At 40.3% G+C, this 16,591-nt stretch overlaps 1 protein-coding gene across 1 annotated transcript in view; it reads left to right on the top strand.

Moving 5' to 3' along the window:
* PGM5 (phosphoglucomutase 5) overlaps nt 1-16,591 on the top strand; it is a 72,416-nt gene that overhangs the window by 43,513 nt on the left and 12,312 nt on the right. The window contains exons 7-9 of the mRNA XM_017808285.1: nt 4,162-4,277; nt 13,377-13,512; nt 14,468-14,651. Of these exons, the coding sequence (XP_017663774.1) occupies nt 4,162-4,277; nt 13,377-13,512; nt 14,468-14,651 (436 nt within the window). The remainder of the gene's footprint in view (nt 1-4,161; nt 4,278-13,376; nt 13,513-14,467; nt 14,652-16,591) is intronic.

The following is a 16,591-nucleotide window of genomic DNA, read 5'->3' as shown; positions in this document are numbered from 1 at the left end:
ACAACTCAGAGCCTGAGGTTTTGCCCTTATAGGTGCACTACTGCATCAGTATCTTATACGTATATCCTTATACGAATATAAGAAAATACAAAGTTTACGCTGTTGAGTGAGACCTCTGCAAGATATAAACCCTTTGCAGTACTAGTTCCAAAACTAACTTTCTGAGAGAAGTAGTATTCTGTCTCATCAAGAGATCTCATATAGACAAAACTCTTTTTTCTTAACCACTTGGTTTTCCATTTCTGATTCCCCAAATTTAGGGATTCCAGTGAAAGCTGGAAAGAGAAGAGAAACTTGCAAAGCTGTACATACATAGTCTTATTTGAACTGTCCTGTGAAGGTACATTGCTAAAAACATCATAGAATGTAATTAATGGATCTGTGATTTGTTACAGATGAAAATCCTTACTGTGACTTATCAGCAGTTGTTCTTGCGGAATTACAAGTTCCTGAAACCCTCATCCTAAGCATTTTTTGCCTAACATCTATCAGGCTTGTCATGAAGCCATATGCTGCGTTAAATAGTGCTGGAAACTTCCAGTGTTACATAGAAACTAATTTCCAAATTTTGGTCCACAGGGATTCTACCAGTGTCAACTGGAACTTCTTTAAACAAAAACCTGGTTTTTGTGATTGAAAGCTCTGATTTAGTTATTTGGTCTACAAAAAAGCAGATTGGTTAAGTAAAAAAAAAAAGTTTTAGTAAATGAAGGTTATATGTATTTTTTTTATTTCTCTCCACTGAAGTAATACCAGTCACATTTTTTGTTTAGAAAGATGTAGATGTAGGAACATTAAAAAAAAATCCCTCCCCTTTCCTGCATCTTATCTCTGTTTTCCCTGGCTTTGAAGATCTCGTAATTTCACAGTCACATATTAGTTTCCTTCCTCTGAGGGTGTTTTCCTGTATTTTGTGTGATTGTTTGTTTGATCTGATGCAATACATTATTTCTCTGAGTCTGCAGCTTTGAGAATTTTTGCATCTTCCTGTGGGAACCCTTCTCATGTTTTCTGGGTGGTCATAGGTTGCATAAAGTCACATTCTGCACTTATTGAGACTTCCAGTGATGATTCTTTATTTCAATAATGTCAATAAAAAAGAAGCATGCCAACAGAAAAAAACATTTGTATTTTCAGTGCTAGCCTAGTGTGTAGAAATCTTTGAAAACTGCTACAGCCTCTGGAAGTTTTTGGTGCTTACTGATCAAGATAAGTTCATTCTAGGCTGTTTATCCTCAGACCAGAGGAATATAGAAAAGTGAAAGGGAAATTATTTCCTTCTCCAAAAACAGTATCGGGATGTGGGAACGTTTCTGCAAGCAAACATATTCCTACTGTATTGTTAGACTACCTCGAGAGAACTGTTTTTGTTCTTCCAGCATGTTAGCTATTGTTTTCTGGTTTATTGTTTTCTATTTTTTTGGCAGTACAGTCCTGTTTCCAGCCTGCAGTTACTGTCATACAGACATTAAATCCTTTTATGTTCTTGATTTTTTTACAGAGCCAGACAAAAACCTATTCTGCTGCACACTCTGAAACTGCCCTTATGCAGCAGCATTTCTAAGGGTCAATAATATATATAGTGCTGTATAAACACAAGGAGGTATACACCTACCTCTACCTCTAAGGCAGACATATGAAAGCTCAGTTTAGGATTAACCATTTTGATAATACTTTTTTCTTCATGTACATCTTCAGCTCTTTTCAAAAAAATATCAGCAATGGTTACTCTGTCTCATTTAAAAGTCACTCTTTTTAGGTGTAATACGTAAGTACAAAAATTAACACGTAGGCTGAATAGGAGGAAACATAGATAGCAATGGATATTTCTTACATAAAAGAAATGTTTATTTGGGGACTTAATATCAGTGTTGGTTAACAATGTAAAGATTTCAGAGACAGTACGTAAGGGCTGAACTGTCATGTCACCACTTACCATGGTGAATGGGACTAAGTCCAGTTAGTGGCCGGTCACTAATGGTGTTCCCCAGGACTCAGGACTGGGGCTGATCCTGTTTTAACATCTTTATCAATGATTTGGATAAGGGGATTGAGTGCACCCTCAGTAAGTTCACAGACGACACCAAGTCAGGCAGGAGTGCTGAACTGCTGGAGGGTAGAAAGAGTTTGTAGATGTGTCTGGACAGGCTGGATCGATGAGCTGAGGACAATTGCATGAGATTCAATAAAGCAAAGTGCCAGGTCCTACACTTGGGTCACAACAACCCCAGGCAGCGCTACAGGCTGGGGAAGAGTGGCTGGAAAGCTGCCTGGTGGAAAAGGCCCTGGAGGTGCTGGTTGACAGCAGCTGTACATGATCCAGCAATATGCCCAGGTGGCCAAGGAGGCCAATGTCATCGTGGCCTGTATCAGCAATAGTGTGTCCAGCAGGACCAGGGAAGGGATTGTCCCCCTGTACTCAGCACTGGTGAGGCCCCACCTTGAATCTTGTGTTCAGTTCTGGGCCTCTCACTACAAGAAAGACATGGAGGTGCTGGAGTAAATCTGGAGAAGGGCAATGGCTCTGGTGAAGGGTCTGGAGCACAAGGCATATGAGGAGCGGCTGAGGGACCTGGGGTTATTTAACGTGGAGAAAAGGAAGCTGAAAGGGAACTTTACTGCTCTCTACAACTAACTAAAAAGAGGCTGCAGTGAGGCAAAGGTTGGTCTCTTCTTCCATGTCTCAAGTGAAAGGACAAGAAGAAATGGCCTTATGTTTTGTGAGGGAAGGTTCAGATTGGATACTGGAATTTTTTTTTCACTGAAAGAATGGTTAGACATTGGAATAAATTGCTGATGGAGGTGGTAGAGTAACCATCTCTGGAAACGTTGAAGTGGCCTCTGGAAGCGGCACTTGGGATATGGTTTAGGGGTGATTATGGTCATTCTAGGTTGATGTTTGATCTAGATGATCTTTGAGGTCTCTTACAACCTTAATGATTCTGTGATTCTGTCATTTAGGTAGGTTTTGAAGGGGTTAGTGCTGACATATTTAGACAGTTCATCCCATCTACTTTATGTGCCTAATTTAAGACAGAGTGCTGTACCGTCAGAAAACAGGTGTCTCTGTTGATCAGAGTGATGACTGCTTTTACCTTGACATGTAACTTCTGGGTGGATTGTATTAAGTGCGTTGAATCCAGCTTTGATTGATCTGCTTTGCCTGGGCTTGACTGCAGTTAAAATTATGTAAATTTTCTTTGTTCAAGAAATGTTTGTTAGGTATGAATGTTGGAGCAGTCATAAGGTCTTTGTTAGTTGGTCAGATTGCTTCACTGTATCTCAATTCTTATTTTTCATATTATAAAACAGTTGGTCCTGAAAATCCTAGGCACACAATGAAAACCAGCAAATATCATTAGAAACAAGAAGATTGGTAATATTCATTCTACATAAATCCCATTTTGGTGGTGAGTTCTTTAGAGTTGTTGGGTGGGTTTTCTTTCTTTCTTGTTTTTTAGTCCAATAAGGGATTTTTTCATTATAGCTTATAATATGAATAGTTACCAGTTAACAACCTGAGGAAGAGAACACACATACAGATTATATGGTAGTTAATTTTGGTCCTTGAAAATACTGGCACGTCACCCAGATAGTGAGAGGGCCCATCTTGTGTGTCAGAGGAGACAGGGAAAATCAGGGAACAGTTCTTGTTCAGATTCAGTCTGAGACTGGGAAAGGTTTTTAAAGGGCATTCTGTATCATGGAAACTTCCCTGTATTCTCTTGGACTTTGAACACATTAACAGAAGTACAAGTCTTTCAAGCATATTGATTTTGACCACCTGTATTTTGTAAAGGAAGGTACTTCAATATGGTACTTTAACTTTCATTAAAAATATTAGTATAACAAAACCATGTATCTAGAGTTAACTGTTTCTTGCTCAGTAAGAAGAGAAAGATACTGGTAAAGCCTACTGAGCTAACATCCTACATTTTCCAAAATACTATACTTAGTGTATAAACGTACCTGGATTCTGGTTGAAGTTGGGTTCTGAGACAAGGATCAGTTTTGAATGGTGTTGTTGATCTGTTCTTGTTTGTTTTTTTTAACTTACAGCCCAGCTGTCAGGAAGTGTAGTGAGACCTAGAATATTCTCCAAATGACCTCATATCATACGTAAGAAAAGCACTGTCTTAATCTTGTGATGTTTTATTCCAGAGTGGCCAAAGTAATGAAGGTTCCTGTGTATGAGACACCAGCAGGATGGAGATACTTTTCCAATCTCATGGACTCTGGACGTTGTTCACTTTGTGGAGAGGAGAGTTTTGGCACTGGTAAGTAATACATACTCTAAAATTGCCACAGACTTTTATTGACAACTTTTAATTTTCTGGATGCCTCAAGTCAAACCCAAAAGAATCAACGAATTAACTGTTTTGTGCTGGAACTGTTTTGTGCTGGAGAACTGTCTGTTGTTCACATTTTGAGGGTCATCTTTCAACTGTGGTGTCCATCACCTCCACCAGAGGTGTGAGAAATGTAGAAGACAGATGTTCAGAGGTGACAGGCAAACTTATTACTGTGCAGACAGCTTTTGGAGGTGCCTGGCACTCTCTTCTGACTTGAACATAATGCAGAAAGGTTTCACTGGTTCCACTGTAATAGTCTTTTCACAGACTGCAACAGCATTTGGAGGGATTTTGCCCATATGGAAACCACGTGGTTTTTCCTAATGTGATTAGGTACACAAAGTATGAGGATTGGTATTTCCAATGGTGTGTCTAAACAAACCTGTTACAGGGAACCCTTTCTGAAACATCACAATTACTCAAACCTCAGATAAAATCATCATTAGAAGAAATTCAGTTATGTATTACCATCTCTGTTTTACCTGGGTATTTCTCCCTTATCTGTCACGAGAACCAGTCAAGCAACAGAATGCAGAATGAACAACAAATTTGAGTCATCAGAAATATAGTGCTGACAGGAAGCATTAGAGCAGACAATTAAAATATGTAGTCTGTAAATCTGCACAAATATGGCTTTAGTTTATGAGAAAAACTGAATAAATTTCAGAATGGGTCTTTTTTTTCTTTTGCTGGATTCTGGCACAGGATCATGTACCGGAATAACTTAACCATATACCTGATTAATAGTTTATTCTATATTTTGATGTGAGTTCCATGGAGTTCTTTATTTTGAATGTGAAATTCTTTGGCTGCAGCTTTTTGTAGAAAATTATTTACCATGCAGTGAAACTTGTTACATTTTTCTCTAATTGAGTTAAGTCAAGTATTCGGTTTGTTGGTTGAGGTCAATTAGAGCAGAATGCTACTTCTTTAAAAATGAGGATACCTTTAATCCATAGACATGCCACTCTATGTGTCATTTACTGTATAGATCTGAATGGACTATGATGGAAGAACAAAAAATATGTTAGATTTCTTTAGATGTCTGTAAGTAAGAAGGAAGAGAATTTAAATTAATAATGAATGTTAATTTTCTTTTTGTTGTGAATGGTAACCAATGTCCCATGATTAGCAACCTGGATGCCTTGACTAATCGCTGTGAGTGGCACAGGTTTGTATTGCCTTGAAGTATCTTTTGAATAGATACTTTCTCTACGGGGTGTTCTGCAAGGTCACTGAATGATTTTTAATTTGAAGAGAAGGGTAGGAAGATCTTGACCTGTCAGAATATACTGCTATTTATTGTGGTGTGTTGTTGAACTCTGCCTCTATTTGCCCATGAGAGGTGTGAACTGGGAGTTTTCAACTCTCACTGCTTTTTGATGCTTTTTCACCAGGCCAGTTCTGTACCTCTTCCCTCTAAATATTTGAAGTTCCTCCTGCTCATGCAAAACCAGATACTTTCACGAAACTTCAGTGGGTTTAGAGACACCAGTATGACCTCATTAGCACCCCAATTATTTTGAAAAAATATCCTACCGTTAACATCATACTGAAGAAAGGGAAGTGTGGGTTTTAACTGGAAGGAACTTGTATGAGTTTTGATGGTGAGTTCCCATAGGCTGAAGTACATCTAGATACCTTAGCCCACAGAGTGCAGCACATCCTGCTTCATGCAGGTTTATCTGTAGAGGTATGTAAAACAAACAGGGGGGTTGAGATCTTGATCTACTGAAAAGTGAGGACATTGTGATCTGTATTGGCTAAGTTTATTATCCTCAGTGGGGGCCTCTGGTGGTCTAGTGGTTAGGGTGCAGGACTCTCACCGCTGCGACCCAGGTTCGATTCCCAGCCCCCCGGGCAGATGGAGCCTGTCAGCCCTGTGTGGCAATCCATCTAAGAGAAGGTCACTCTAAACAAACCTACGTCCTGAGACCCTCACTGCCACTGTCCAAGCTTGCTCGGCCCCGGCAGATGAACCTCAGGATTAAAGGGTGGGCTCAGTTCAGCGCACGCTGTGTCTCACCTAAAAAATCCACTGCGCAGGCTCGAAGGGTCAATGACCTTTCCCAAATCTTCGCTCGCGAAGACTGGCCATATTATCCTCAGTATCCGATAGTGGTTTAATTTGGGAAGGGAAACACTCATGGAGGTCAAGGAGGGGCATCTGGGGTTTGTCTGTTCCAGATAGGCAATAAAATTCCCCTAACTTCTCTCTGTTCTTGCCCTTGACTTTTTCCTTTGCTTGTATCTTTCTGTAGGGCCCTAAAACAATTGCATTTTGTACTATAGCCTCTCTTCCAAATTTGCAGCTCCTGTCTCCTGATCTCAGACCAGTCTCTGCATTCCTAGCACTCTCTGTATTCTTGTATTAATCTGGTGCTCCTATCCTGTCGTTAATTCTTCAGATTACTGATAAACCCTGTCTCTTGTGAATTCTAAGGGTGCTTGAACAACGTATTGCTGCCAGCACAGAGAGCTGTTCTACAGCAATGTCTCTGCATCGCAGTATGTTCTTGTCAGATGAACTTTATTGTACCTGCAGCACTTCACTGCAGAAAGCCTTTTGACCTCCAATTTAATCCAATTCCATCTAAGGGCAAATCTGGACCATCAAGATTCAATCCCATGGGCATCCAGAGAACTTGAGCATGGGGTTTAAATTTTTCAGTGAATGTGTAGTTACTGTGTAAAAAACACAGATGACAGGAAGAGAGTTCCTCAAGAGGTTGTGGAGTTTCCCTCACTGGAGACATTCAAGAACTGTCTGAATGCAATCCTCTATCATACGCTCTAGGATGACCCTGCTTGAACAAGGAGATTGGATCAGATGCCCTACTGTGGTCCCTTGCAATCTTACCCATTCTGTGACTATGTGACTATGTGATACTTACATAGGCAATTATGCAACGATTATGATGCCTAAAGTTTGTTTTTCTCCCTGGCTCATTTTCCTTATCATCTTTCAGTTCAATGCAGCTGTCTGAAATGTGTCCTCATATGCCAGCAGGTTTACTAGTAAAACATAGTCTGGTTTGTAGATGACCAATACTTTAGCAATGTGAGCTATTTTTGGCAGCAAATATTTACCTCATTGCGAATCTTTTAATAATGTCCTAAGATGTGTGACCCTCACAAGTTTCTGCCAGTATTGGGCATTTGAATCAATTTCACAGCTTCTGCTCAATCATATCTATTTAGGGAGTTGAAACTTGGCAGTTCTTCAGCTTTCAGCATGGAATATTTATATAAATGTACCATATAGTGATCAGAGGGGGAAACTTGGTGCTCTGGGCAAGAGGAAGGAGTTTTAAAAAATCCACATTCTATCATCAAACTGCATTGGAAAGCGATTGCTTGTGTACCCAGGTAATTTAGCTCAGCTGGTATTTCCAAGTAATGCAGAGCCCTGGTTTTATAACGCAAGGGACTTTGCTCCAACAAGTAAATAAAAGCAAATTTTCTACTATAAAAGGACAAAAGATTTTGAAAACATCTCATAGAGCTGTGTTTCCCAAACTTGTTTTTTGGCAGCTGATCTTGGAACTCAACCAGTGCTTTAAAAACTTCTTCCATTTTTGTAGCAGTGTGGGGACCTTGTCAGATAAAGTTAGTAGCTTTCTGGTTCTATGACTAATGCCCAGCATACAGTTCAAAGAGGGGCATGAGTAGCAGCAATTAGTTTCTCAGTTTCATCAGAAAACTCTTAATCAGGATTAGGAGAGCTGATTTATCTCTCTGCAGTTTAAGCCACTTCAGTAATTGCTACAACTTCTATAAATTTGCTTGCTTCGTTCCAAATTTCCAGATTCTATTAACAACAGCCACCTTTCCCTGAAAGATTATGCAGAAGAAGAACTAGTGGGGAATTTAATTACGTGCTGTTGCTAAAATGAATGGAAGCCTCCAAAGAGCTGTTTGGTATCTGTTACAGTAACACAAATCTAAAATAATCTCATTAACTTGAATAAAAGAAAAGATCAGAATGCTCCTAAATTTTCATTTGCCTAAAATATCAAGTTTCAAATTGCTGAAAATTGAAGGACTCAAAGTGTGTGCAAACATTATTTACTGTGTGTTTGTGTACTCCTGTGATTTTCCTTGTTTTAAAGTCACATTTATAAAATGCAATATGCTAGACAGTGATGACTAAGTTAGGGAAAAGCAATTACATTTTATTTGTGCATATGGCCCTCAAGGCTTGCTGTCCCTATCAGAATTGGATATCTCAGTTAGACGTAAAAGCCAGCATATATGGCCAACAGCTTTCAAAGAGCAGAAAAATCATAATATGAACATATTTGCATGAACTTACTTTGTTTCTCAAGCTACTGCCTCTGAAAACTTTTTTTCTGTTTAAACCTGTGTAAGCTGAGTACTTCTTTATGAATGGTAACATGCTCTGAGAATTTTTCCCAGGTTGTTCACTCTGAGTCTGGACATAGCAATTGACTGTTGCAGCAGTAAAAAATAACTTTTGCTTTGTTATATGGAGAAATAACAGATTAACTTAAAAATAAATTGTTGAAACAGGTATTGCAGGTATTATAATTTCCCTGAACAATGACAAATTACATGTAATAGTTAAATCAGAAAAATGAATGGTTGACTCCTCTGTTTTCCCTTTTTACTTCAGCTCATTAAACACAATTCATTAAATCCGTGGATGTTTCAATTAAAAGTAGCACTGAGAATCATACTGATACTGAGACCCTTCAGCAAGTTGGGAGGGATATTACTATTTGGATTTCAGGAATACACAGTTGCAAGGCACCTCCTAGTTCCCTTTGCGCAGGTCAGGTCTACCTCTGCAGATCCACTGGATCTATAAAGCACAGAACTGAGACAGAGGAACGAACTCCCTCCCTGGAGTTTCTACAGTGTGAGCTGGGCTGAAGGAGCAAGATTCAGGACAGGAACAGTTCCAGGTGTGGAGAAAAACATACACCAATTGACAGGATTTTATTATACGGACCTTACAGTTATTATATGGACTTTACTGTTATTATGTGGTTTCATTGTATTCACACTGCACAGTGCACAGCCTGGACATGCCCATGAGTTTGCCTGCTCCCTGCTTCCCCCGCTCCTCCCCCTTTTGCCCGTGTCCCTATCCTGGTTTGTCCCCTCGCTTGTCTGTCTCATGCTCCGCCCTCTGTTCTGGCCCTTTCCCCTCCCGAGCTGATAAAAGACTGGGTGCACGCGTGAATAAAGGACTCTACCTGCATCCCACCTTTGTGTCCCTGACCTGTGGTGTGCTACGGTCCCATCCCCCCCCTTTTTGGACCGTGGCACTGGGCGGTAGGAATAAGTTAAGAGAGAGTAACCAAAGACGCTTATGGACAACTGTATGAAAGGTGAAAATCAGAGTTGACTAATAGCATTGCAGTAATAGATTTTAATTTGCTAAAAGAGGGAAGGGCAGTAATTACAACAGCATATGTGCATACAGTAACACAGTTGATGGATGTGCTAGTGAAGTAAAAGAGGGGGAATAAACTAGTGCTGAGAAATCCCAGCTGTCAATTTTCCTTCTGTTAAGACTGATGAACTGAGACACTTCTTGGGCACACATACTATACTCATGTCAGGCTAGCATTTTCAATTGGTGAATTTTGATTCTGAAACACTTGGGTTGTTTCCAGCTTTTCCATCCAGACTTTTGCGTTTGGATTACTTTCTCCCAATCCTTTCTCTTTCCAGAGAAGCAACAATTTATGTCCTCCTGAAGGACATGCAAGGACAGACCACATGCCAAAGCTCCTAAATTGATTAGAAGAATATTATGTGTATACATTCAGCCCTCCTCATATAGATTTATGAACTTAAGCCATGTCAGAACAAAGTTCAGAGATACACAGTAGTATAGATTCACAGTAGAGAGCCTTCCAGAAATGCTCCTGCCCATGTTTCACTGGAACGTTTTGGTTCAGTGAAACATATTCAAAGTGTTTGTTAAATCCAAATGCATTTCTTTGGTGTTCAACTCAGCCCGTTGCTCAGTGGTCATGATGTATAGACCATTTTGCTGAATGACTGCTGTGCCTTTCCCTGTATGATTTGCTGGCCTGCAGTCTGCAGAGTGTTACACAACGGGAGAATAAATGGTCATTTACCTTGGAACAAGTTGCTAAGGGGTTAAGCTTAGTGCCATGTCTCCACTTCTTGCTGGTGTCTGTTGAGACACTTAAGCCGTTTAAGTGGCTGGTGATACCAGCAACAGAGATGACTTTTTAGGTGAAATGGAATTTTTCAGTGCTAAGGATGAATGGCTGAAAGGAGAGGCAGGCAGGCAAAGAAGGAAAAGAACAGCCATGGTGGGGTGAGCTTGCTGGGTGAGCTTGCTGTTACCAGTGTCCTGCCTGGCCCCCTGGGGCTCCTCCACTGCCCAGGAGCAGCACCCAGGCTGTCAACCCCAACTCCAGCAATGCTGCAACAGGGCCAGTCTCCAGCTTCCCACAGCCCTGCCATGCCTGCCTAAGGCCCTCCCCAAGCCAGGCCTGCCCATGGCCCCACATCCTGGCCTGGCCTTGCCCTATCCCCATCCCCAGGGATGTGCCTGATGCCCGGGGCTGGGGTTTGCCCTGGTGCACCTGGCTGCCCTGCTCCTGGAGCAGCAGGATGGGCCCTGGCTACTCCTGCCCTGCTGGCCTAGGGGAGCCTCCGGTGCTCCCAGTCCCCTGAGTGTCCCCAGCCCCTTGGTGACCTGATGACTTTTCCTGCTCTTGCCAGAAGAAGAATGTATATGCTGAGGGGGAAGTGACAGTTCTCTTCTAGATTTCTCTTTTGGTGGCAGGGGCAGAAGCCTGTACCATTATCTTGGATATGGTACTAAGGACTGTGACTGTGCTGTCTGCTTTGCCTATAAGAAAGCTGACTTTATTATCCACAGGACATACTGCTGGTGTTCGTGTAGAAGGTATCTTTAAGCTGATCTAGCATGTTACTGCAAGGAGGTAGAAGAAAAGGTGAGGGATGACCTTTAAGGTCCCTTCCAACCCAAAAAATTCCTTGATTCTATGACCTGACTGTCTGAAGGACTGACTTCCTGTAGAGGGACATTTGTTTTCCTTTCTTATCTGAAGCTATTTGCAAAGCTTTGGGAGCTCATAAATAACACTGCCCTTTTTCTTCTGATTGTTTGACACTCCGTGCCTTCACAGCAGGCAGGGCTCACAAGCAGGGAACAAAGTGAGTTGTGGCTCCTCCTACAACAGCTACTCAAGGATCAGCCCTGAACTCTGGCTGTTGCAGTAGGAGACTGCTGTTGTTCCAGAGAGCTCCCAGATTACAGTTCAAGACAGATAAAAAGTAGCACAAAGGAGGTGCTCTTACTATCATGACAGCCACTTTGCAAATGCAAAGGAACGTTACTGTCTCAGCTCTTAAATCTTAAATGCCCTTTTCTGTAACACCTAACACATAGACACAAACATAATTTATCTTCATGAAAGTCTTTCTCCATGTTACAAGTGTTCATTAACCATTCCCATACAACTTGGATATTGTGCTGAATAGAAATTTGCATTTATTTAAGTGGATAATGTTAGATTCAGGGTGTTGAGGTTGAATGTAACACAAGAAGTGCAAGTGCCAGTCAGAGCTGTGGCAGACCCAGGACAACAAGCTCTTAGCAAAACCATATGAGTAGGGGCTGCTGTCCTGGTTGTTGATCTCTCCTAAAAAGTGGGACTGCAGGTTCAAGGCATCAGAAGTGACTGGAAGACTGAACCCAAAGAATCACCCTGTGGCTCTCTGCACGTCTTGTTATTTTCCTTATATACCTTTAATATGTTTTTCACAGGTTTAGCAGCTTCAGGGAATCAATTTACATTATGGGAACTATGTCCTCTGCCAGTAGCAAAACGCAACTGACTGTGTGGACCTTGCAGGCTGTTATGTAAAACCACAGCACTGCAAAGCAGTCTTGCTGCAATAGGATTTTTGTGTTTGAGGAAGGAGGATACTTCGGAAAACAGGTTTTCAACCTAAAACTGTTTAGATTCCTCTCTGGAGGATTTTGCTAAGTATCTTCTGACTACACAGACAGTTCAACTGGTTGCCTCTATAAACAGTAGTTAATTAATGGAGAAAACAAAATAGAGAAAACGTCTGAATTATTGCACTTGCTTTGTACTCGGGATTTCAATAATGTGCATCTAGACAGAAAACCATAAGGTTGCAGCTAACAAACTTCAGCCAAATCTAGTATATTATGCCAGAGCAGTGGCCAAATATTTGATCTCTCTTCAATTTTCATGAATCTATGAGCTTATATAATTGTCTTCATTACTACTGCATGTCAGGGATCTTGGATCTTAATTGGATCTGAGACTATATGCTAAATCCTATGGGATATTGCAAAATTGTTGCTGATCTTCATTGCTGGAATAACTTCTCCTGAGATATAAACCTAGCAAGGGGTTTAGATCTGGGCATCCAAACATCTTTAGATGGTATAGAGAAATGTAGAAAGGAGAAAAAGTGCCATTCTCTTGTTTGCTTTGGGGTTTTTTTGCCAGAAAAATCTTTTCAAGCTCTTGGATTTTGTCCTGATGGGAGATCATGAACATTCTGAAAATTCTTTCACTGCAGCTTGACAGATGAACATCTGCAGAGATGAGAAGATGCTGTTGAACATGACTCTGAACACAGAACGTTCTGGTTCATGGCTAGGTTTGCATATCTAGCCCCATTCTGGAAAACAGTAGCAGAGGTGAAAACACCCTTCAGTGAGCAGGAATCATGGCTAAAATTGTTTTCCTACTACTACTGTTTCTTTTCAAATACTTGTACATATTTTTATTTAACCTGAGAAATACAGATTTTGTCATGTATTAATAAATCATATTTTAAACTTCATTTCTGATTGTCTGACTGGAATATATTAGAGGTGCTGAGATTAGTACTATTGATGACTGTTATGTGACATACAAAGTTAAATTAGACATCTGCCCAGCTTCCTTACCTTGTTTTCTGATTTGCAGTGATACCAAATAATGCACTTTATGTCTGTCTCTTTAGGGTCTGATCACCTTCGAGAGAAAGATGGACTGTGGGCTGTGCTAGTTTGGCTTTCAATCCTAGCAGCCCGAAAGCAGAGTGTGGAGGAGATTGTCAGGGATCACTGGGCAAAATTTGGCCGGCACTACTACTGCAGGTGAGAAAAATGAGGAAAAGGCTCAGGAACTTATGCAGTTGATAGGAGAATTCTGCTACAGTCATTGTTTGTTTAGATATGCTCAGCTGCACTTAGGTGTGCATTTGCTGAATGAAAATCTGCCATGGATTATCACTGTTCTGTAGGCAGGTTTTTCCTGATGAGTAAGTGGCAGAAGAAAGAGCAGCATATATATGTTGCTGCTAGTATATGAGTAATTGAATTTTCTGATATTGAATGGCAGAGAGATTTTAATTATTTACTTGTGAAATATGTAGGTGTAGCTTGTTACATGACACTGAAAAAGAATCAATCCCAGTAACATTTACTCCTACATTTTTTTTCTGCCAGTGCTTCCATATGACAGTGTTTTAGTGAAAACTGAAACTATGCCTACTTTCAATTTAGGATAATTCCTCCAAGGGTCCAAACATTTATTTATTTTTATTAAGGTCTCAAAATGGTGAATTCTAGCTGTCTTTTACATTTTAGCTTCTGCCCCTCTCTTAATCCAGACTTAATACAGAGGAGCTTGCAATTTGTAAGGTTTTTTGCATGTAGCTGTTCCTCAAAACTTGGAGCAAAGTTTTCTCTATCTCCCTTGTCTGTTGAGCACTGCACTGTGTCCTTAATTTTGGAAAGCTAGCTGTGTATCAGTGATGTTTTCTATGCTACTTTAGAAACTATGCATTTTCTCAGTTATTTCTGTTGACTCAGAGTCAGGTGGCCAGTGCAGAACTGTGCTGCACACATGTAATAGTCAGATTGCACAGGACTTGCACGTGTGTACTGGTTTAATTTGCAGTCAGTACTTCATTGGTCCACCTCTGATTTTTGAAGTGAGGAATAAATTGCTAATTTTGAGTATATAGAGTTCTGTGAAAGCAGAACTGTCTTCTCTGGGGCTCTGAGGACTTACTTCTTGGTTCTACCTTTTTTTTGATATATATGCAAGGTTTGATTATGAAGCGCTGGAACCCAGAACAGCATATTTCATAATGAGAGACCTGGAAGCTTTGATCACTGACAAATCATTCAGCCATCAGCAGTTTGCTGTGGGTAACAATATCTACAGTGTGGAAAGAACAGACAGCTTTGAGTTCGTAGATCCTGTGGATGGCACTGTGACCAAAAGACAGGTATGGCTGTAGTGATGGAGTAACAAGGTTTCGCAGTTGTCATGTTGTCTCCAACAGTGTTGTTTCTAAAGTTCAGCTGGCAAGACTGTCCATTTATTTATAGGATGATGTTTTCTTTGCTTTGATAGATACTGCATTTTCTACTTAAGATTAGCTTGGTCTGGATAAGATAATCCACCTCTGGTTTAGCTTGCACTTGCTGTGCATAATTGGAGACAGTAGCGTCACAGTGAACATAGGATGGGATGAAGTCTCTGTTGACAGCAATGCATGTATAGGGAGGGTTCCCTTTCCTGAACAGTGGAAAATGTCATATAAAAAGAAGATCTTTCCTTTTTCTATTTTCTATCTATATGCATGTATTACAAAAAAAGTTAGAATTTTCTTGTTCTTGGTGACCCACAGGATTTACATAATTAAGGTAAAATATCTATTGTAGCCAATAGCATGCAGAGGACTTTAGTAGATTGTACCCTCTGTGGGCACAATTGACTTTTCTAGTCCAAATCACCAGTTCCTTCTGGGCTCTGCCTGTATTGGATTCCTTAGCTATCAAGAACTGCAGTTCAAACTGAGCCTTCAGTGTTTTGAAACTCATTATGTGCTCAAGAGTACCCATGCACTTTTGCCAAGTGTAAATGTATATTCAAGTATCTTGAATATGAGCTATGACTCATATTAAAATTTGTCCTGATTTTATGTTTTTTATCTTTTTTGTCCTGGTTTCTCTGTTTTTTTAATTACTTGACCTCACCAGACCCTAGCAAATGATATTACAAGCCATTAAAACTGTTGTCATGCCATTCTACTGAAAGTCTTTGTAGTTTACATTCATTGTTGCATCCAGAAAACATAAGCAGCCCATCTGCCACTGAGCTACTCTCTATGTGTATTACTGTTGAAACAAGATATGAGGATATTGTCATATCCAAGTCCAGTGGCAAATTATAGGCATGGCAGACTTGTGACCTGTGTACTTTAAAAAAACAGCTTGTGGATTTTCATTGCACTTTTCTTTCCCTTAATTTTCATCCAGAGCCCTTGCTCTATATTGGAATATAATTGCTAATTCATGTCACTGTGTAACACAAACAGAGAAACATGACTTGGCCTGTTTTCAGATGGACTCTGAAAAGGAGACCATAAAATCAGAAAGCATGTTTTGTCACAGGGAGAAGCTCTTAATTATTCAGAGTACAGTTCAACCAGTTTGCCTTTTGGCAAGGACACATTCCTAGCTCCATGTGTCTGCAGCCTCAGTGGGATTCTCCAAGCACGATAAAATAGGAGAGGATGTTGATCCATGCCAATGAAACAAGAGTTCACTGCTACCATTCTCCTCAGGTAGTTTGCTCATCCTCTAAATGCAGATGCCTCTTCCAGACTATCCTAAGCTTCATGTAGATTTTCCAGCTATGTGTGCAGGAACTTGTTCCACGTTTTGTTCCCTGGTAGGTAGGGGAGAGCACTTTATATTCAGTGAATGAAAAGCTGGCTACATGCTAATTAATCAGTGTTAATAAACTACATATTCAGAAAACAAATAGAGCAGCAAGAAAATAGGCCGCAAAAATACACTAAGATTGTAGCTTCTAATTAATTTTGTCTGTTGAAACACAGGAATATCACAGTGCAGCAATAAGGCATAACATTAAATTAAACATTTTGCTGCTCTTGAAGACTGTTTTTATTTTTATTTTAAGTGCTGTTGTGCTAGCTTTTGCGAACACAAGCACATAACAATGCTGCTCCTGAGGATCTAGCAAGCCAGGAATGGAACCAGTTGCATTTTTGTGTGAAATTTGAATTATAAGGATGAAAGGTACAAGTTACCCATTCACTAAGAGACAGAAGGCTCCAGGGAGACCTTATTGTGGCCTTTCAGTACTTAAAGGGGGCTTGTAAGAAACGTGGGGACAATCCTTTTAGTAGAGCCTGTT

Source organism: Lepidothrix coronata, unplaced genomic scaffold (assembly GCF_001604755.1).
Source record: "Lepidothrix coronata isolate B3197 unplaced genomic scaffold, Lepidothrix_coronata-1.0 Scaffold22, whole genome shotgun sequence".
In the NCBI taxonomy this organism is placed as follows: domain Eukaryota; kingdom Metazoa; phylum Chordata; class Aves; order Passeriformes; family Pipridae; genus Lepidothrix; species Lepidothrix coronata.
Note: the sequence above shows the minus strand (reverse complement) of the source record. Positions and strands in the feature narration are given on the sequence as shown.